Source organism: Chanodichthys erythropterus, chromosome 6 (genome assembly GCF_024489055.1).
Source record: "Chanodichthys erythropterus isolate Z2021 chromosome 6, ASM2448905v1, whole genome shotgun sequence".
NCBI lineage: Eukaryota > Metazoa > Chordata > Actinopteri > Cypriniformes > Xenocyprididae > Chanodichthys > Chanodichthys erythropterus.
This window is the reverse complement of record NC_090226.1, coordinates 4,158,467-4,179,831: the sequence shown is the minus strand read 5'-3', so window position 1 is coordinate 4,179,831 and position 21,365 is coordinate 4,158,467. Positions and strand designations below refer to the sequence as shown.

The following is a 21,365-nucleotide window of genomic DNA, read 5'->3' as shown; positions in this document are numbered from 1 at the left end:
ATGGATCAGAAACTTTTGAACGGGGTCATTTTAATAAATTAACAAATAAATTTAATAAAATTTTCTTTTTTTCTAACTCAGGACAGTACTAAATAAAAAATAACATGCATTTTGTATAATCTATCTTATTTTGTTAAAGTTATTCAAATTTTCACAGATTCTGCAAGTGGTTCACTTACTTTTTCTTGCAACTGTATAAACAAAAAAATCTGCATAAACAAATAAGTTATTATACATATTTACAGTTACAGCACCTGGATGCAGTTTATTTAATAGTTTAATAGTTTAATACAGTTCAATCGTTTGTTTGGTTATTTATTTATATTTTTGTTTTTGTTGTTTATATTAGTTGAGGTTACAGATTTTATGCATAAAATAAAATAAAAGGTACATTTGTGTAATTGGACGTTTGAATAAAAACCTTTTAGGAACGGAACGTTAATAGGAACCTTGTAGCTGCTTCATTTTCTAACCGGGTTTATTTATCAGTGACGCCAAACTTGCTAAACCAAACTAGCCTCATCTTTGTTGAATTGTTTTCGTTAGAAATCATAAGGTAAGACTCCCTTAGACATTTTATTTTCTTCGTTTTGTTTGCATATCTTATAGTCTTCACAGAATGAGTGTGCGGTTTGATAATAAACAATGTTGTTTCACATTTTTGACAGGACTTAGTAGCTATGCTATTTGCCAGAAAACTTGTGGCTTATTATTCGAATGAGATGTATTGCACTTATTTTTGTGTATTTTAATCATAGAAATAAAAATAAACCTTCCACACATGGTGTTATTTAATAATCTATACGATCTGTTTCTAAACTGGTGTCCAGGGATCCACAGGAAATGAAACTTATTCGATGGTAATGTTTAGAGAAAAACAGTGTAAAAAAATAGAAGAATGAAAAATAAAAAAGTAAATGAACGAGAGAAAAAATAATAATACATCTACAGTACATCTAACAGTAGTAGAAAATGAAATAATGTAACTTTAGACTTATAATTCAAATAATATTTTGACGTTAATGATATTAATTTATCACAGTATACACAAACTATATAGATAAAATTTTGTCTCTCGCATGAGGATCATATTTGGGGGTTTGTGGCAGTTTGAAAAACCGAATTGCTTAATTTGTGACTTTTATATCCTCTTGACTCCAGATTGTGTCCATCTGATGTTAAAATGGAGCCAGCATGTCGAAAAGACAAACAGAAACAGCAAACGCCGACCCGTGGAGACAGAACCAAACAGAAATCAGCCCAACAGGAGCTGAAGCAGAGACAGAGAGCAGAGGTGACACTCCCCCTTCATCCTCATATACTGATGATGATTATATATAGTCCTATTTGATTGATTTCTGCATGGAAATCCTGCCTTAAGTTTACCTCTTATGATAGTAATCAAAAAAAGATGGTAATTCAGTTGTGTAATTCACTACCAGTATTTTGCTATAATTTTTTTACAATTTGAGTGAAAGTTTGTTTATTTAAACAATTAATCTAAACGTCAGAATGTCTTTGTATTTAGTATGTCATTCTTATAACAGAAAAACATGAACAAAACCTGATGATTATGTTTTGAGAGTTTCAACAAGCGTCTTGTGCTTCTATTCTGTCACTCTTTTACTTGCATTTAGTGACTTTGAAATAGGGTTGCAAAGGGGCGGAAAGTTTCCGGTAAATTTTCAGGGGTACTTAACCTGGGGAGTTTTGGAAACTTAACAGGAATTTATAGGAATTATTTGGAAATTTTGGGAAATGTACATAAATTTATAATATTTATAATATTTATATAAAATGTATCATATAAAAACAAATATAAAAATTTAGTTTGGTCATAACATGAAATAACAGTGATTTATTTTTCGCATTCAATTAGTTCTAATTTGGTAAATATGTAAAATAAATATGTTTTTATTGCAGCAATTGTTATGTGTTATTTATTTCAGTGTCACATGATCCTTCAGAAATCATTCTAATATGCTGATTTGATACTCTGTTATTATCATTGTTGCTGCTGAATATTGTTTTGGAACCTGTAATACTATTTTCCGGATTCACTGAAAAGTTAAAAAGAACAGAATTTATTCAAAATAGAATTCTTTTCTAACAGTATCACTTTAAATATCACTTGTTTATCAATTTCACACATTTTTTCTGAATAAATGTATTAATTTCTTTTCAAAAAAAAAAGAAAGAAAGAAAATTACTGACCCCAAAATTTTGAACGGTAGTGTATATTGTTACAAAAGATTTCTATTTTAAATAAACGCTGTTCTTTACATTTTTATTCATCAAAAAATCCTGAAAAAAGTATCACAGGTTATAAAAAAAATTTAAGCAGCACAACTGTTTCCAACATTGATAATAAATCAGCATATTAGATGATTTCTGAAGGATCGTGTGACACTGAAGACTGGAGTAATGATGCTGAAAATTCAGCTTGGATCACAGAAATAAATTATATTTTTATGTATATCAAAATAGAAAACCATTATTTTAAATTGTAGTTATGTTTCATAATATTACAGTTTTTTCTGTATTTGTGATCAAATGTGCATGTTATGGATTGGGGGAATGCACAGTGCATGCAGGGGGTGTTTCCTCAATAGCCCTGCAGTAAGTAGTGTGCTGTCTGAATGTGATTGAGGAATGTGCAGGGTAAAAATTCAACTAAAACTGCATTAAATATGGTTGTTTTAACCAAAATTATGCTGCAAGATGTTTTTTTTCAACTACTTTCAGGCTAATCTGCAATTTTGCAAATTCCCTGTTTATTCCCATTAACTCCCATATATTCCTGTTAATTCCCATGGAAAATTTCCAGCTTTGAAAATTCCTGGAATTTTGCAACCCTACTTTGAAATAGTGCATACTTAAATATTTCACATTCATGTTGTCATTTCTTCCTTTTAAATGTAAATGCACTACCGTTCAAGTCTGTAGTCAGTACAATGTTTTTTTTTCCCAAAAGAAATGAATACTTTTATCCATCAATGATGCATTAAATTGATCAGAGGTAACAGTAAAGGTTTTTGGTTTCAAATAAATGCTTTTCTTTTGTCAGAGTATCCTGAAAAAATGCATCACTGTTTCCACAAAAATAGGAAGCAGCACAACTGTTTTCAACATTGATCATAATGTTTCATGAGCATCAAATCAAAATATTAGAATGATTTCTGAAGGATCATATGACACTGGAGTGCTCAAATCGTGCAGACTTAAATATTTCATATTCATTTGTCAAAAATTCAAAAAACAGTCTCTTGAATTCTGTGTGTTTAAATTGCAAATTTCTGATCAATTCATCTGTTTGTGGTGTATTCCAGATTTACGCCCTGAACAAAGTCATGACTGAACTTGAACAGCAGCAGTTCGAGGCCTTCTGCAAGCAGATGCAGTCACAAGCGGAATGAGAAAAACTCATGTCAGGGCAAACATTTACAGGTTAGGGTTACGTTACGATGTTACTACTCATATTTTTGTATTATTGTAAACATTATGATAATCACTTCTTTCAGCCCCCGTCATTTAAAGCTAAACGCTGGAGAATGCATGGCTGTATTGGTGCACAAACACAGAACTTGAATCTGAGTGTACAATCACATCGCAAACATTGGGTAGTATGTACAAAACCAAAAATATCATCATCTTTATCAGAGAACCATCCTGTGAAAAGACATTCACTTACTTTGTAGGATGTTAAACATCTGTTCAGTTTCATTTTTTTATTGTTAATTGTAATATTTTATATGACATGCAATGTTCATTGTCCAAAATGAGTATTACATTATATATGATTGTACAAATCTTGAAACCTCTTGACTGAACTGAAAATAAGATGCAGTTGTCTCTCTTTTAGTTTATCAATAATTTATTTGTGACATACGTTAATAATGGTTTGTTCCTTTTACCACAAGCAGTTATTAATAAATCTTGAAAAAAATATAAAATGATTTTCTTCTCTGAGCCTTATTTTCCTGCATCCCACAGTTAGTATACGCTGATAGAAGGGCTTTTGTCAAATTAAATGCCCTCGAGTTTTTCAGTGCAAAACATGCTACTTTATGCTGATGTTAGATCATTTTGGGCTTTTCACACTGCACTTAACCCCAGATTATCATCGGGTTACACTTTATTTTCGGCGTCCTTGTTACATTGTAACTATACATTTAAGTACTGAGTAATAATAAACTACATGTACTTGCTATATAATTAGGGTTAAGGTTTGGATTAGTTGCATACAACTATGCATAATTGACTGTTATTACTATAGTAAGTTATTACAAATAAAAAACTTTTCCAACTGTTAGTTGCTTTGACTTTTGTATTTTGTATCTTTTAAACATCAGCAATCCTTTCTATCATAGTTTGATTCCTTTTCCTGGATCCTGCAGTAGCTTGATGCATTTCAGGACACTCATCGCCAGGAAACCATAGTGAAAGAATGCATAAATTAAATCCCACTGTCAAAGCAGTGCTAAAGCGGACATCTTTTCAATTGACCAGAAGTTACAAAAGATTTCTATTTTAAATAAATGCTGTTTTTAAAGGCACTTTGTAAATTTTCACCACTAGAGGTCGCTTATTCAAACAAAGGCGTTGCTTGGTGATTAGCTATATAATAGCTAGCTAAACTGTTGCTCACCTATCTAATAAAATCAAATTGGAAACAGTAATGGGTAAAGCGGATATGATGTCACTGTTCTAGTGGTTTTTGGATATTTTAATCTAAAAATGTACATATTGTGCTTTTAACTCTCTATCAAGGAATCCTGGAACATGTTTGTTTTCTCAAACATAGGAAGTAACACAACTGTTTTCAACATTGCTAATGGTAAGAAATGTTTCTTGAGCAGCAAATAAACATTACAATGATTTCTGAAGGATCATGTGACTGAAGACTGGAGTAATGATACAGACGATTCAGCTTTGTCATCACAGGAATAAATCACATTTCAAAATTACTGTTTCACTTTTGCTTTTGATCAAATAAATGTAACCTTGGTAAGCCTAAGAGGCTTCTTTCTTTCAAAAGCAGTGCAACTACAAATGTAAGTTGAATTCTCAGTGGGGACTGTCTTATGGCACAGAAACAGAAGGTCTGGGAAAAAGTGTGCCTGAGGTTTTAGCCATTACCTCATCAGACCTGAACTTATCCTCTTGCAACCCGATGAAAAATACCATTTGATGTTGCCACAGTTTCCAAGTCACAAATGTTTCAATGCAAACCCATAAATGCATTATTACATCTTTTGACAAAGGAAGGTCAGGAACAGGTAATGTTTTTGTCATTAGTTTATTATTATATATATATATATATATATATATATATATATATATATATATATATATATATATATATATATATATATATATATTTTTTTTTATGTGGCATGAGAATGATTTAAACCTATGTAGGTTTTAAACCACATTAGAAGATGCTAATTGCATATTGAAGCCTCATTAAAAGTGCATTATTAATGTAAGTTAACCATGTAGCTTGCAGGAGCATATAGAGGTAGTTAGTGGTTGAACAGAATTAGAAGCATCTAACGTTCTAAAAAAAAATAAAAAAAAATAAAGTAAAATGAATTATAATCTAGTCAGATACTTTTTTAAATGCCTAGCATTAGGTTTAATCATCTGTTAGTATTACACTTAGTACAGCATGTGCAAAAATAAAAGGAAGTTGCGAGGAAATATTTTTTTAGGCAATCAGTATTTTTGTCTGATTGGTGTTCAGAGGTCCACGGTAACAGAGCTCCCAGTGACTCTCACTCCAAACCAGCCCTGCCAAAACTTGGTGTCTTGACCGCCATGTTCAAAAGAGATGAAGCGTAGGCCCGGGCCGTAGTCTGTGAATGTGTGGCTCACCTATGACAGAAGTCATAAAACAGTGTTTGCATGCACACAGTTGTGTTGAACTGAATTATAATGGCAGGCAATATAATAAAGAGATACTTGTATGATGTATAAGCTATTATACTATATTACAATAAACAGCTTTAGGTCACTTTGTTTTCTATTTTCCTATTCATTTCTTTAAAGCTTTTAAGTGAGTGTGTTAAGTAAAACTGGACTGGATTCTGCAGCACTCGTACCTTTCTCCAAGAGCAGTCATCGCAGTCAGGGTCAAGGGTCACTTCATCCGGCTTAAATTCAGTAATGATTTCTTGGCCTTCATCAAGCAGGGACACGGTGAGCTTATAAATGCACCCACAGTCTGTTCTGCCACAGTACCTACACGCATTCAAAAGAAATGATTGAATGGACATGTGATGATAAAAAACTCATAACGCCATTATGTCCACATCATCAAGGCTTACCAGTCCTCCACATTGACAGCTGGCTGTGCAATATCTAAATGTTCGGGGTCGTAACCCTCTGCCAGCAAGTCAATCAATTGTCTTTTTAGACAGGGCCTGGAACACCGGACAGAAATAGACACAGATGTATGAAATAGACACAGATGTATGATTGATGAATGAACACACACCGAAACACAAGCAGGGACAGTGTTGAGTGAAACACACATGGATCCTTTTTTCATCCGGTTCTTTTAAAGACAAAAAACACCCTTATTTTCCTCACCCTTGTCTATTTAGAAACCATTTGTTTCTCTCTTACTCAAAAGAGGTGCAGAAGTATTTAGTGATTAATTCATCACTGTAAATGTGTCCGCAGTCCCCCGGCATGTCCTCGGTCCGCCACTGGTCGCCTCCGTTCTCTGTCAACTCCCAGTGATCCAGATCATCTGGTGAAAATACATTGGACAAAATATCCGTACTGATGTGATCATTTTATTTATAGCTGGAATGTGATAGCAAATGAGTTGTACTTCCTCTGAAACTATTATTTTCATTTAATTTTGTGTTATGTGTGCAGTATGACATCATTTTAAAGGTGCAGTAAGCAATTTCTGAGAAACGCTGTTGAAAGTGGATCAAACAGCAGCACAACATGCTTGTAGCAGAAGCAGAACCCGTGTTAATATTAGAAAAGCTTATCAGTGCTGGAAAGACCTAAGTTTGCTTTGTTTCTGCTCTATACATGAATAACATTGGTTTTGCTATGTTTATGTTTCACAGAACCGACGTATGCTGTTGTAGTAATGTTGGCTATAGTAACAGGACAGTTTTGATTGTCATTGTTTGTCTGGAGCTAGGGGGTATTCCTGAAAGCAAGGTTAACTTACTGTCACATAAACCTTGAACTCCTGGTTGATTAACCTAAACCTTGCTTACACGAGGCATGCAGGTTCCAAAACCATGGTCTGGAGTAAGTTCAGTCAACCCGGAGTATGAGTTAACGGTAATTCAAGAGTTAACGGTGACCACATAAAGACATTCTCAACTGAGCGCCGAATCCAGGAGACATTATGAAAATGGACGCTAAGAAGAAACGTGTCATACCATTTCCTTTCTTCTTTTGTTTAATGCTAATTAATATTCTAAGTGCATATCGCCACCTACGGTGCAATTGTGCAATCATTTTTTAATCTGTTTTTTTTTTTTTTTTATTACTGCAGGCAAGAATTATATTATTTGTTTAATGCTAAATATTTAAATTAAATAAGAGAGATGGATTGACCCATCTGCATTTTATTTTGTAAGTTTCTTTAGCTACTTACACACCCTTAAAGATACCTTCATTTTCGGAACTGAAAGTTGAGATTATCTGCTTAACCTGAGTAAACTTTCCCAGGTATGTCGCATAACCTGCTTTCTGGAATACCCCACAGGTGTGCTGCTGGCGACTAACAACAACTCTTGCTTGTATATACTTGTGTATTTTGTTTATTTTTTGTTCTTTCTTGCTGTTCGCTCACCATCTTCATTATATTTTTCGTGAAGCATTATTTTGCTTCTCTTCAAATATGAAAAAGAGACATCCACTCCTGCATTGCGTTTTGGTGATTTTTGCTGGCAGAGCAATGAAGGAAGGGGTGTGTTTCTTTTAAAAGATTTCAAATGAATCTCAGAAATCACTTACTGCACCTTTAACAAACTTCATGGAATATTTGTACTTTTTAAAATTAATTTGTCACACTACAGGCTGTTGTGTACAGCTAAAGGTGATTAAAGTGATGGCAAGTTGATTTCCCTTATGCATCGTAACCTAAAATCTACCTAAAAGTTTGGGGTTATCAATGTTGGAAACAGCTGTGCTGCTTAATATTACTTTTGAAACCGTGATGCACTTTTCAGGATTCTTTAATGAATAGAAAGTTCAAATAAACGGCATTTATTTGAAATAGAAATCTTTTATAACATTAGAAATGTCTTAACCATCACATTTGATCAATTGCTGAGTAAAAGTATTATTATCCTAAAAATGCAGTGCAAATAAATATATATAAATATAACATACCATCTCCATTAGGATTTTTCAGAAGGTTTCCAGACATTTTGCTGAATCTGCTTTTCCTGTAACCACTCAAGAGAGAAAAAGGGAAGATAAAACAGTGCAAAGAGTGACACTTTTTACAAATAAAACACTTTTCAAACTGTTAGTTGCTGTGACTTTTGTATTTTTTATCTTTTATACATCCGCAATCCTTTCTGTCTTTCATACGCCAGAGGTCGATTCCATTTCCCAGATCCTGCAGTAGTGCTTGATGCATTTCAGGACATTCATCGCCAGGAAACCATAGTGTAAGAATGCATAAATTAAAGCCCACTATCAATGCAGTGCTAAAGCCGACATCTTTCACCAAAAGCAGCAGTGTTATTTTTCATGTGAATGAGAGGCATTTGATAAGTAAAAACAGTGTATACATGAGCTCTAGCTTAGCTCTCGGCAGTGAGCGGACTCGTGTTTCTTGCTGACATGTTTAGCATAAGGAAGAGGTCTCCGCGCATAAATAAAGTAAAGTAAATGCATCACAGCACACGCATAAAAAGCAAACGAGTCATATAAATAGTCCAGTACTTACAGTGAGAGTCCGTCCACTCAGTCGAGCCCAGTGCTGCGTGTGTTGGTGGTGGATGGGAGCTTCCTGTAACCCGATCCCTCTGCAGAACTTCTCTGGTTGGCAGAATGAGGCACATGGGCCGTCCTGCATCAGCAGCAATATTCAGCCCCTGACACTTCTGCACAGCACAGCACGGCACATGTGCACATTAGCACAAATGCCACTCAAATATACTGAGGAAAAACACAGCTGACATACAGAAAACAGAAGCTTCAACAGCCTGTCCTTGAAGGGTTGAGAGAACTGCAATAATCGACTTATTACTTAATACTTATTTACTCAGTACTGTTACAATAATGTTACAAATATGTGCAAAAAAAAAAAAAAAAAAACAGTTTGTACAGTTCGTCTTTCAGTAAAAGTTTTTTTGTGAACTCTATATTAGGCTGTGCCTCATTTACAAAGCAAAATGCTCCGAACAAACATAATTCTCTGACGTGATCCGGGATGCCATTAAAATATACTATCCACTTTTTTCCGAAGCTGGGATACATTTTGAGTCTGTACAGAGACACAAATGATGCATCAATGCGCTCTTTCTTTCACTCTTCAGTTTGTCCTGTTGTCGACAGACTCGAGTTCGTCAGAAACTAAACGTGCATATGTATACTGTATCAGTGTAGACAGAGTCAGTGATTATAATGGGTTCTATTTGCTTTTGACGAGATGTCAAAAGGTAGACAAATGTCAGCCATTAAGCGACTGAGTGCTAGTGGGCGGGGCCTATGGTGCAATGATGCATAACTATTCATCAATGTCTTGCTCTGGAGGCAGTCATGTGCAACTGTATTTGCCAATGTGACATCACAGATCCCGCAATATCAAAAGGAGCTGTTTTTGGAGCTTGATTAAGTAAATGCTTTGTTTATAATGAGGAGGATGTTTTAAGCTATGAAACTTGTGAGATGTTTTAATGGTACAAAGACCTCTTGTCAAAAGATCAAGGCAAATTTGATTTCACATGTCATGACCCCTTTAAGTGTTTTTTTTTTTTTCCAGTACGTTTTGCAAAAATATATTTGCATAATGGAAGAATGATTTGCAATTATTACTAACAAATACAGAATTATATTTTTAAATTTTGAGATTAGTTACCTGAGACAGACATTTTTCATATTTATGTTTACTTTTATAAGTACTATAATTTGTTTAAAATGACCCCATGTGAAATAATGTAATACAGTAATGCTAATAAAACTTTTGAGATTAAGTGAATTGGTGAGCTGATCATTTGAGCTGATCGTTCAGCTGTCATTAGGTATTTCAGTTAAAATGTTAAATTATGAATGTTATTTTACTATTTTTGTATTGTTGAATCTGTTTTTTTAAATGTTTTATGTTTTTAATGATTTTGTCAATGTAAACACCTTGAGTCCAACACAAATGTAATTCAAAACAATAAAGTGTATTTCATTAATTCAAAGGGAAGATGATGGGAAAATAAGAACCTACTCCTTGATTTTGGTTCTTGTTTCAAGGGTTTCTAAGATATTAATGTATAGATCACAATGTGGCATTAAAAATAATAGTATGAGTCATGTTGTTATTCAGTGACATGTCAGTGTTTTCCAAATCATGGTATATTAACTCATTTAGTGATTATTCAGATCTCATCTCTTTAACTTAAAGATGCTGAAACATGACTTTATATAATTTATTATATAAATATATATGAATTTATTGTTCCCAAAATATGTGTAAATATACGTTTAAATTAGACTGCATGCATAATGTGTTTAGACTGCAGCGCTAGGCAAGTGATACATGACATTTTCTGCTAGTATTTTTTTCTTTAAAAATATCTAAACATAATCTGAAAAGAGTTAAAGTGTAAAATAAATGTAAACAATATTGTTCTGTAGTTCTACTTAAAATTTAGATGCTCAAGTCACAGACGTTTAACAGTAACAAACTTATTTTGTTTTGTTTGAAAAGTCTGTTTGTGCTATATTTCTTTAAAATAAATGTCACTTGGTTTGATTTTTTTGTTATCTAATGTCATTCTAAGTGTATAATATACACATTTTAAGTGTATATTATTTTTCTGACCTGTAAACTGACCAGTAGATGGGTGATTCATATAAATCAAAGGGGGACTTTTATTTTGGCAAATGAGCAGCTCTGTCTGTCTGGGTTTCACCCATCAAATCTTCATCACATTCGGACATATATCATCACTGTTTTCCATCACTCCTGCCACTGTCATCGCCTGTTTTTCGATCCAGGATAATTATCCACCTTTTTACCGTCGCGTGGTCCACTATCTTTGTTCCAGCAGCAGGTAAACGTGAATAAAACATCATAAACACAAACATCAGTCACAACAATGTTAGCGTGACGGCTAGCCAATTAGCAAGTTTCAGCAGGGGAAGAAAAAAGTGGATCAACTTTTGTTTAAAGACATTACAGTTCGAGCTAGATGAGGATTTAGATGTGTAATCTTGGATATTGGTCATAATTGGTGTGTTATGTATGATATAGTGTTGTTAAACTTAACAGATCATGCCTGTAGTGCTAGCAGGCTAACTGAGCTCGAGGACTGCCCATCAAAAAGATTAAAAACCATTTTTCTTTTTTCAATAAAACAACCCATAAACATTTCATACCTGTCTTTTGATGTGAAGATGAATATATAAAGTAGTCAGAGGAGTTAAATGTGTTTTTGCAGTAGCTGTGGAGATATGTGACGTGAATCTATGCATTATATAATCTCATAAATCCATTTGAAAACTTTTTCATTAGTCCAAAAACATCTATTTAGTGATCGATTAAACTGAACAGTTATTCTACGGTTTTTAAATAACTGTTTGCTTTAGTCAGATGTCATCATAAGTGATAGCATGCACATAGGCATCACTAAAAGTGCAAACAGCAAAGTTTAATTCGATATTATTTATTATTTTGTGTGATATTATGACGATATATGTGTTATGATGTGAATCGCATGTGGTAGAAAATGTAATCATAAACCTAAACAGTTTTTTTTTACATTATAGAAATGGACAACAGCTCGACGACTTGTCCGTTTGACACACAGGTAAAAATATGATTTTGTAATTTCATACCCAGATATGATGATATATTTATTAATATTGTTTTAGATGATGATGTTGTTGTTGTGTCTTCTCAGTATTTCTGCATGCATATATTTTTTTTTATTAATCATCGTTGCATGTGTAGCTCAAATAGGCTTGCTTCGTGTAAAACTGTATGCAACGTATGATCATCATCGCATCGAAAATTGTAAATTTGTAAATGCATGTTTTATTATTTTAGTGCTTTGATGTCTGGTAATAACTAAAATCATAAAAGGAAGTGTCATTGTTTTTAGGCTATCTCATTAGCAGTGGCTGGCTAACTCATTAGATGCGATGTAGGTTGATTAAAATAAAGGAGATCGGAGACGTTTTTACTTCAAACATGTAGTTTTGTCGATGCAAAAGACGTTTCAGTATATCAGTCGAATTCACATTGGTGTCGATCGTGTAACTGAATGACGGTGATGTGTCGTTTACTCGTGGTTGTCAATATGTCGAATATTTGCACAGTTGACAGAGCCAGTGCGCGAATGCGCATGCGCGCACATTGCTTCACTCCCCCAACCTCTGGTTGGGAAAGTAAAGCACTGCTTTCATTAACTAGAGTTAAAAGTACGTGGTTCTTTTTTTATATATTGAAAATTTTTAGAAGTACCACCCATCCACTTTTTCAGTTGCTTTAGTTCTGGAAGTTTTCAATAGGGGTTTAAAGCAATGAACCAAACCAACCAGCTACAAGGTGAATTAACATAAAAGGATAATAAGTGAATTTCAAATAAAATTTTCCTGATAATTTACACGCCTCCATGTCATCCAACATGTTCATGTTTTTCTTTCTTCAGCTGAAAAGAAATTAAGGTTTTTGATGAAAACATTCCAGGATTTTTCTCCTTATAGTGGACTTCAGTGGCCTCCAAACGGTTTCAGTGCAGCTTCAAATGGCTTTTAAATGATACCAGACGAGGAATAAGGGTCTTATCTAGCAAAACGATTGATCATTTTTGAAAAAAAACGTAAATGTATATGCTTTATATAAACAAATGATCGCCTTTTCCAAGTGCTTCCGCCAAAAACACACTTTCATATTCTTCAAAAAGCTTACGCTGTATGTCCTACACCTTCCCTATTCTACTTACGAAAAAAATGGAACTGGCGCTGCGTTCATTCCGTAAGTAGAATAGGGACTAGAATAGAATAGAAAAGGTTTTGGCGGAAGCATTTGGAAGGCGATCATTTGTTTATATAAAGCATATACATTTACATTTTTTTTTAAAATGACTGATCGTTTCGCTAGATAAGACCCCTGCATTCCTCGTCTGGTATCGTTTAAAGCCCTTTGAAGCTGCACTGAAACTGTAATTTTGACCTTCAACCATTTGGAGTCCATTGAAGTCCACTATATGGAGAAAAACACAGGAATGTTTTCATCAAAAACCTTCATTTCTTTTCAACTGAAGAAAGAAAAACATGAACATCTTGGATGACATGAGGGTGAGTAAATTGTTAGGAAATTTTTAATTCAGAAGTGAACTAATCCTGGCCTGATTTTTTTTTTTTTTTTTTTTTTTTTTTTGATTCTCTGGTGGAGATTTCTTTCCAGAATCATGGGAAATGTAGTTTTGACCAGGAATTCTGTTAACATGACTATTTTAAAAATAAGATGAAATAATGTGGGCTGATGGCCTCAATAAAAGCAATGATCATCAATTAACAACCTCATTGCTACAGTTAGTCTGTCTTCAAAGGGTTATAGGTTATTGTTAAAAATCTGTTCCTCTCTGGAGAAAATGTATGGGATTTTTTGTTTTGTAACCTGTTGCACTCTATGTACAGAAACAAATACATGTAAGCTGTCCTATGTTGATTCTCCTGAAAAGTGTGAAAACTTAGACTTTGTAATCCATTAAAATCATTATGTTTGTTTGAACATCATGACCAGCCCAAAACAGCAGTGACTCAACTAATGGCCTTGTGTTTGGGGTGGCACTACCTGTTTGAAAGCATTCATTAGTTGTTGTTGTTGTTTTTTATCCATTCGGTGACGTTAGTGATGCAGAAATGACACATTGCAACTAATGTAATCCTGAGTTGTTTTGTTCCATGTTTCACACTTTCAAACTTTGTTTAACATGGTGCGTAATAGTGCTCTGTGATTGCACAAATGCATGAATATTCAATGAGGCCGCATTGCTTAGTTTCTGATTGGCTGACTTTTGCTTAACATTTAGCACTGCAATTTGGCATAATCGAATGCTAAAAGCTATGTTAATCGATCCTTTTAAAAGGTGTGAAATGGTGCTTTAAAAGTGGTATTAACCTTTTAATAAACAAAAAAAAAGTATACATGAAATGACTACTTTCATTATTGACTCTGTTTTTATTGCAGGGCTACAGTTCAACATTTAAGCGGAAACGGACAGTGGAAGATTTCAACAAGTTCTGCACATTTGTGCTGGCATATGCTGGTTATATTCCATATCCACAGGAGGTGAGTATTATCATGTCTGTCTCAGTGATGTAACTGTGAGGAGATTGTGGTAAAAATGATACTTACTGTGCTTGTACATTTGCTAGAAAGTGCTGTCAGTGTTGCAGGGTGAAGCGGCCTTGCTTTTCTTCAAGATCGCTCAACGATCTGACACATCCGACCTCCAGAGGTTCCTATCCTTGGCAGTGGTGTAGCACTGGGTGCTTTTTCTTTTTTTTTTTGGTGGCACAACCCCTTATGAGCTGCTTTGCTGCTGACGCTCTTGTTTGATCCACAGAAATGGTGGTGGCTCTTATGTCACGGCCGCTGAGAGACAACTCCCTCCAAAAAAACCTCAGCCCTCCCTCCCAGGGTAAGAGGGCCACTCCAGTCTCCTCATTCTCATCTCAGACCCTGTCTCTAAGTGCCATTCTTCACAACAGCAGTGTGTGTGCATCCACAAACACTTCAGTTTCAGGTCTTCCCTTTAATGGATCCTTCAAATGGATGGAGGCTAAATCGAGGAAACTTTGTTGCAGGGAAATGCATGAGGGCCGATAATAGCTCCAAGTGTTCCAAAACCTAGTGAGCTGTCTTGCTGTCTGCTGTTTACATAGGCCGCTGCCTTCTAAGGGGAGCTGAAATAAAGTGCATGGGACACTCAACTCTCAGTTGACACTTGCATGTTGTTTAAAATGAAATAATGTAACAAATATTGGGTAAAATAGGTTGCCAAATAGTCAGTGAGGATGAATGATGTCACAATAACATGGTGGCACCCAGGTAGATGTACTGTAAACATTCACTTTTAAGTAAATAAAAAGCAGTGGAGAGTCAAACGTCTTACGCTTTATGATAATAAAACCAGTTTGTTAAACATTTATTGAAATTGGTGTGTAAAACCCAGTGAATTATTTGTCTTTTTTGTTGACAGTCAAACTGGATTTTTATTTCCAGGTCATCTTCTGAGCACTTTATGGTTAGAAGTTGCCGATATCTAGTAGAAATACAAAGTTCTGTCATGAAACTCTAGATGGCACAGGCTGATACGTCCTTAACTTAATCTGCTTGCAGTCGCATCATTCTCAATAGGGCACAGCTGATTGATTCCTGCTGTATCAGTAGCCAATGAGCTCGCTGCTCAACATTCACATATTGGTCAGCATTTGCCTTAGCAATGTAGCGCACTTTCAGAAACCCCCCACCTTCCCCAGCTCCACCTGTATAGATCTGCTATGGGTAATTCACGTACGCTATAGAGTGCCCCAGGGATGACGCGTTTTTGTAGGCCAACCCGGAAGTTAGCGGCGCACGGGTTCCCTCGGTTGAAAGACTATGCATTTTTCCCATAGACTTTTGGAAAATCGCAGAAAATAAGCTCTGTGTTTAACAAAGGGTTATGACACTTACACGTTTTGTCTATCAAGATAATCTTTACAAGTGAACACAACATTTATAGATTTTGAAGCCTAAATAATGTCGTCAGATATAAAAGGCTAACAGTAGGCTATAAACGGACTACAGCACACCATCAACATCGTCACCACCAAGCTTCCTCAAACTGTATTTAAAAAAACAACTTTATTTACAAACATGCTCGCTGATTATGATATGCGCTGTGTATGAATACTTATCAACGTTTTCATGAGAAATGCTGTCCAAATGTCCGTTTTTAATGATTATGTCTAAAGCCCCCGCCAAAGGAAGTAGTCCCTTTTAGCAAATTTGTTAGCAACCGCCGATTTTAAGTCACAGTAAAAGTTTAAAAAAATCACAATTGGGTTATAACTGGTCTGTTTTATATCATAGATCAAAACGTGAAAGTATTTAGAGGCTTTGTTAACCACAGACCTTATTTCAGGCGATTTAGCAAAAACCCATAGACTTTACGGCGTTGGAACCGAAAGTCCAAAAATGCTAACTCGCTTCCGGATTTTGCCTACAAAAATGCGTCATCCCTGAGGCACTCTATATTGTTGAGCAGCAGCATGTCTTACTTGCTCACAGCAGCGTGTCGTGTATGTATTGGCAGTAGCAAGTCCCGTACTTGCTCTGCAGCAGCAGCGTAGCAGATCTGTTCTGCCAAGACCGAACATATCAACGTTGTCATATCCATTACCATGCCAAACACTCTGAGTTTTCATGACAGAAATATCCTACTTTAGGCTTTTGGTCTGCCATGTTGATTGAGCTTGTTGCAGTGCATTCTGGTTATGCTGTCTTTGTGAAGATATTTTTGAAGCTAGCGCTTTTTGGAACAGCTTTCATGCCAACATATGCCTGCTGTCTGAAATGATGCCTAGGTAGGCAACTCACTATGCTTTGGAACATAATATGTGTTTTCACATCCTTTCAGCTTATAGAGTCTGTTTTCGGAAAGATCATTTCTTCTTTATTTGCTTACTACTTGCTTTGTTTTCGCAGGCTACTCAGCACAAAGGAGACATAGCACTTCATAGCACACGAATAATGATGGCTTTAATAACAAAGAAACAGAGTAAATGAGGGTATAAACAAAAGTAAGTGTAGACAGAGATGGACCCGTGAGAAATGCTCCAAAATAATCCACCATTGATGTGGGATCCATGTGTTTCTGAGCTCATTAGTCGTGACCAAGAAAGCTGATTAAGGTTTGACAGCAAAATGAGGGGGAGGATTTTTAAATTCTCTGAACATACAGTGGAAGTTCATAAACCTGCCATTTGTTTGCCTTATTTTTACAGCGTGCAGTCACTCTCGGATTTCTTTGTGCAGGCGCTTGCATTTCTGATGACCCGTAATTTATATTTTTCTTAGGTGGTAGCCATTAACTTTAGGAGTGACTCAACAAGAGCATTGCTTGGCACTTTGCTTCTCTTACCCTGGTTTGTGATAGACTTTTTTTTTTTTTTTCCCAGTCAGTGTCTGTTGGCGTTAATGTACTTTTTTCATGAAATGGTTTGGCTTTTAGTGCTAAAACACTGGTGATTTGATCTAATAAAGAATTGCTGAGATTTTCACTATTACATGTTCTTACATCTTAGCCTTCATCAGACTCAAAATATATCCCGCACACTACTCAAACTTTTATTAACAATGCTTCTGTCCATCAACCTTCCTCAGACTTGAGCAAACCAGCACACCTACAAATGTTTCAGGTGTGCGAGGCACTATTTTTTCTATTTAGTCTCTATCGGACTGCAAAATGTGAAATGTTCCATCTTAGAGAGCTTGATTTGTTGTAAGTAGGCATTTTCATCTTGCGCCAGTGTGGTCTGCATTTCTTGTCATTACAAATACTGCACCATAACCAGCAGGATTTGCGCGTGTGGGTGATTTTCTGTTTATTAATTTCACCACAAGTCTTATTGAAACATGCAGTGAAGTTATTTGGTCACTGTTTGCTCATCTTCAGACCGATGTTTCAGTCCAAGAAATTCAGTGCATTGGTGGTTAAAACAGTGTTTTCTATTGCTGTCCACAGGAGGCACATTTGAGGAACAGCTCTAGTCCTCCTAACAGCACCGGCAGCACTGCAGACAGTGACGGATGGGAGAACCAGAGGCTGGGCTGTGGCCTCTCGTCCCCGGACGAGCCCCCACCCAAAAACCGCAAGAGCTTTGCTGGATTCAAGAGACCTGCGAGCGAGAATTCAGAGCCCCAGAAGCGTCCTAAGTCAGCAGGTCTTCTCCTGGAGGGTCGATCGAAGGCCGACAAGGTGAAAAAGAAGAAGAAGAAGCTGAGGAAGAGTAAGGATGAGGAATTGAGATCTTTCGCTCCATTTACTCCTCCCAGTGCTGAAGGTGAGATCGCCAATCTTGGATGTACCATCAAAGAAGAACCAGAAGATTACCTCAGCATCTCTATACCCACCGCTGGTATGGGTAGTGACCACCCTACGCACACTGTCACATGTTCAAAACCTGCCTCTAGTTCACCAGGCACCGCAACGTGCAAAGAGGAGCCTGATATTGGCCGTCCATGCTGGGATGGTTTTAAAAGTTCAGGTACAGAGTCGGTGGATGTCGAGAAACCCTCGCAACTTAAAGAAGAGTCCCTAGTCTTGAAAGTTGAAGGTTTTCCTGGTAAAAGGACTGTGGTTCGCCAGGGAAAACAGGTGGTGTTTAGAGATGAGGATGGATCGGCAGACGATGAGGACATCATGGTTGATTCAGGTAAGCAGAAGGTTTCCTCTTGTAGTTTACCATTTTCAAAAGTAGAGTGCAATAGTATATGTCGCATTACAATCGCAATAGTTTCCTCTTGGAGTTTGGCATTGTCAAAAGTAGTTTGTATTCGTATTACTATATATACGATTACGGTCACAATCGTTTCCTCTTGGAGTCTGGCATTGATAAAAGTTGATCTCAAATGTATATATTTGAATTCACTATCTTTTTCTTTGCAGATGATGATTCTTGGGACCTAGTGACATGTTTCTGCATGAAGCCGTTCGCCGGGCGGGCGATGATCGAATGCAACCAGTGCAATACCTGGATCCACCTTTCATGTGCCAAAATCCGCAAGTCCAACGTCCCAGAGACGTACATCTGCCAGAGGTGCAAAGACTCAAAGTTTGACATTCGTCGCTCCAATCGCTCACGAGTGGGCTCTCGAAAACACCTTCTCGACTGATGCCGCTCTTCTCGTTCCGCCCATCCACACGTACAGAAACTCATAAAAGTGTCTTCTTGAAGACGAGACTGAATGAGTACGGAAGAGGAAGGGCTCGCTGACCTACCTGTGTGACTTTTTCTGTTCCTGTTTTTAATATTTCTCACCTTCTTAAATGTTTGCGTCAGGCAATCAATACTCAGACGAAGCATTAATGAGAGCAGATTTCCGCCGTATGGTCGGCTGTAGCTGTGACGGTACACGCCCGAAGGTATTACGCTATCGAAGTTGTGCTGGAAAGAAGGGATTGGGGTGTCGGATTGCACTTTTTTTAAGAACAAAGTGGTAGCTAGAGATGCCCCTTTAAACCTATAGCTTTCAAAACTATGTGTATTTGTTAAAGTATGTATATTATATGAAATAACCATAAGATATTAGTGTTCAAGGTGTTTAGACTCATCATTTTGTGTGGATCTTTTCTGAGACCCCCCAAATGTGTATGAGGCACAGAGTTCTGTTTGTTGGATAATGTTTATCAAAGTTTTCGTCAGCAGTCACTGATGCTTTGGAGTGAAACATCAGAAACGGTTCATGCTACATTGTGGTGTTTTTTCTTTTTTCATTTTAAAGAACATGGAAACAAATTGGTGACAACAAGACTATATGTGACATTTTGATTTATACTATATGTGTCATTTTGATTTATAAAGTCTGATAATTCCTGCTTTTCTGCCCTTTATTGAACAATTTGCATGTTGTAATTTTTGACTAAACAGGTTGATTTTTTTTTTTTTTTTTTTTTTTATGTCTTTTTTTTTTTTTGCATTTAGGTGTCAAATACTTTAATTATGTGAATTTTTTGATAGTCATTACAGGTTAGGGAAGGGATATTTTTACTGGGTGAATCTCAAAATCTTACAAAACATCCTGGTTACATTTCACCTCATTTTGTAGATATTATTATTTTTTAAATGTTCCTAAAAATAGTATTAATTTATGCTCTTTTTAGGAACATTTACATTTTTTTTTTTTTTTTTTCAAATTCAAGTAATGTTTCTGGGTATTTTGCTTTTATTCCAATTATTCGCAGTGGTGATTCCATTTTTATTGTCGTGACTGTAAGAAAGTAACTTTCTGTATCCTTTTATATTTTTTTTATTATTATTTTTTTTTGTCATGAAAATAGTCACATTTTGTGGTGAAATATTACCCGGGCGTGTTCTTGTCAGGTTCTGTGAGATTTACTTAACTGCCAAAAGGAAAATGATTTTTTTACCTGCATATGTTGAAATCTTATGGCTTACTTAGTAGTATTCATATTAACATTCAAAGCACTGTACTATAGTATGTTTGGTCTACAAATCTTTGCTTTTCAAAACTTGCTGGCAGAGCTTGTAATAGAAGGAATCATTCATGAGGGTGTATTTCTTGCTAACCACTGTGACCAGTCTAAGCTGGTTTCATGTTCATAGGCATGCTCAGATAAAAATGTGATTGTGTCCTATTAGCTGTTCCACTCCCTTCAAAAAACTTTTGTTCTTGAGGACATTATGTGAATTTTTTTTTTAATCTCATGTGAGTTTCTGTCATTTTAGAATGTACTGTTCTGATTGATGATATAAACACTGCAGAGAAGATAATTGATTTGGCACCTTCAGTATGGATATTTTCAGAACCGTTTGGTATATGTTAATGTCAAATTAAGACAAATATCGTTCATAGTTGTGAAATTGGCCTGGTCTTATTTTCTAACGAGTCAGTGGACAGTTTCCACAGTGATATTTTTGGGATGCATATTGAAACTGGATATTCTTTAAACACTTACTTTGGGTACAATTTGTCTTCCCATCTGAGGAAATACTGGGAAATTTGCAGGCCTAGATTAAACAAGCTAGTTTTTCATTGTTTTGTGGAAAAAAGTTTCGCTTGTAAATATAATTGCTTACGTTGGTGCTTTCTTTTTTTGTAACCATTTATTTAGGGTTCATGGATGATGGTTCTGTACATTTTGTTTTGTACAATTATGTTTATGTAGTATGATAATATTTCAGGGCTGTTTGTGTGCGCGAGAAGAACCGCTAGAGTTTGAGCTCTCACTGTTATGTTGAGGGATAAAGACTGAGTCCAATGAAAAGAGAGATGTTTCTGTGAAACTTCATGTAAACTGTTGTAAATAAAGAGATGATGATTTTATGTGAGCCATGTTATTATTATGTAGAAACTGTAAACATATCTAAACAAAATAACTGAAGAGGTCAGATGAAATGTAGTTTTCTTCACTTTTTATTGT

The 21,365-nt window shown here is 35.6% G+C and overlaps 3 protein-coding genes across 4 annotated transcripts; 2 read left to right on the top strand and 1 right to left on the bottom strand.

Moving 5' to 3' along the window:
• Positions 1-450: 450 nt before the first annotated feature.
• Positions 451-4,344, top strand: svbp (small vasohibin binding protein). Its single transcript, XM_067387120.1, has 3 exons — positions 451-556; positions 1,162-1,294; positions 3,330-4,344. Exons 2-3 carry the CDS (start codon positions 1,184-1,186, stop codon positions 3,414-3,416), a joined length of 198 nt encoding a protein of 65 aa, XP_067243221.1. The 5' UTR covers positions 451-556; positions 1,162-1,183; the 3' UTR covers positions 3,417-4,344.
• A 1,052-nt stretch (positions 4,345-5,396) lies between these two features.
• On the bottom strand, positions 5,397-9,026 carry fbxo2 (F-box protein 2). Its single transcript, XM_067387119.1, has 6 exons — positions 8,939-9,026; positions 8,374-8,438; positions 6,631-6,757; positions 6,330-6,425; positions 6,105-6,243; positions 5,397-5,877 (listed from the first exon to the last, which is right to left on the bottom strand). Exons 2-6 carry the CDS (start codon positions 8,408-8,410, stop codon positions 5,743-5,745), a joined length of 534 nt encoding a protein of 177 aa, XP_067243220.1. The 5' UTR covers positions 8,411-8,438; positions 8,939-9,026; the 3' UTR covers positions 5,397-5,742.
• Positions 9,027-11,101: 2,075 nt separating this feature from the next.
• Positions 11,102-21,254, top strand: phf13 (PHD finger protein 13). Of its 2 annotated transcripts, XM_067387784.1 has the most exons (5): positions 11,102-11,258; positions 11,974-12,014; positions 14,402-14,503; positions 17,946-18,636; positions 18,870-21,254. In XM_067387784.1, exons 2-5 carry the CDS (start codon positions 11,976-11,978, stop codon positions 19,094-19,096), a joined length of 1,059 nt encoding a protein of 352 aa, XP_067243885.1. In that variant the 5' UTR covers positions 11,102-11,258; positions 11,974-11,975; the 3' UTR covers positions 19,097-21,254. The 2 variants fall into 2 exon arrangements, 1 of the variants encoding a protein (XP_067243885.1); XR_010895315.1 differs by lacking the exons at positions 11,102-11,258; positions 18,870-21,254 and having other exon boundaries at positions 11,977-12,014; positions 14,402-14,855; positions 17,946-18,083.
• Positions 21,255-21,365: the final 111 nt, after the last annotated feature.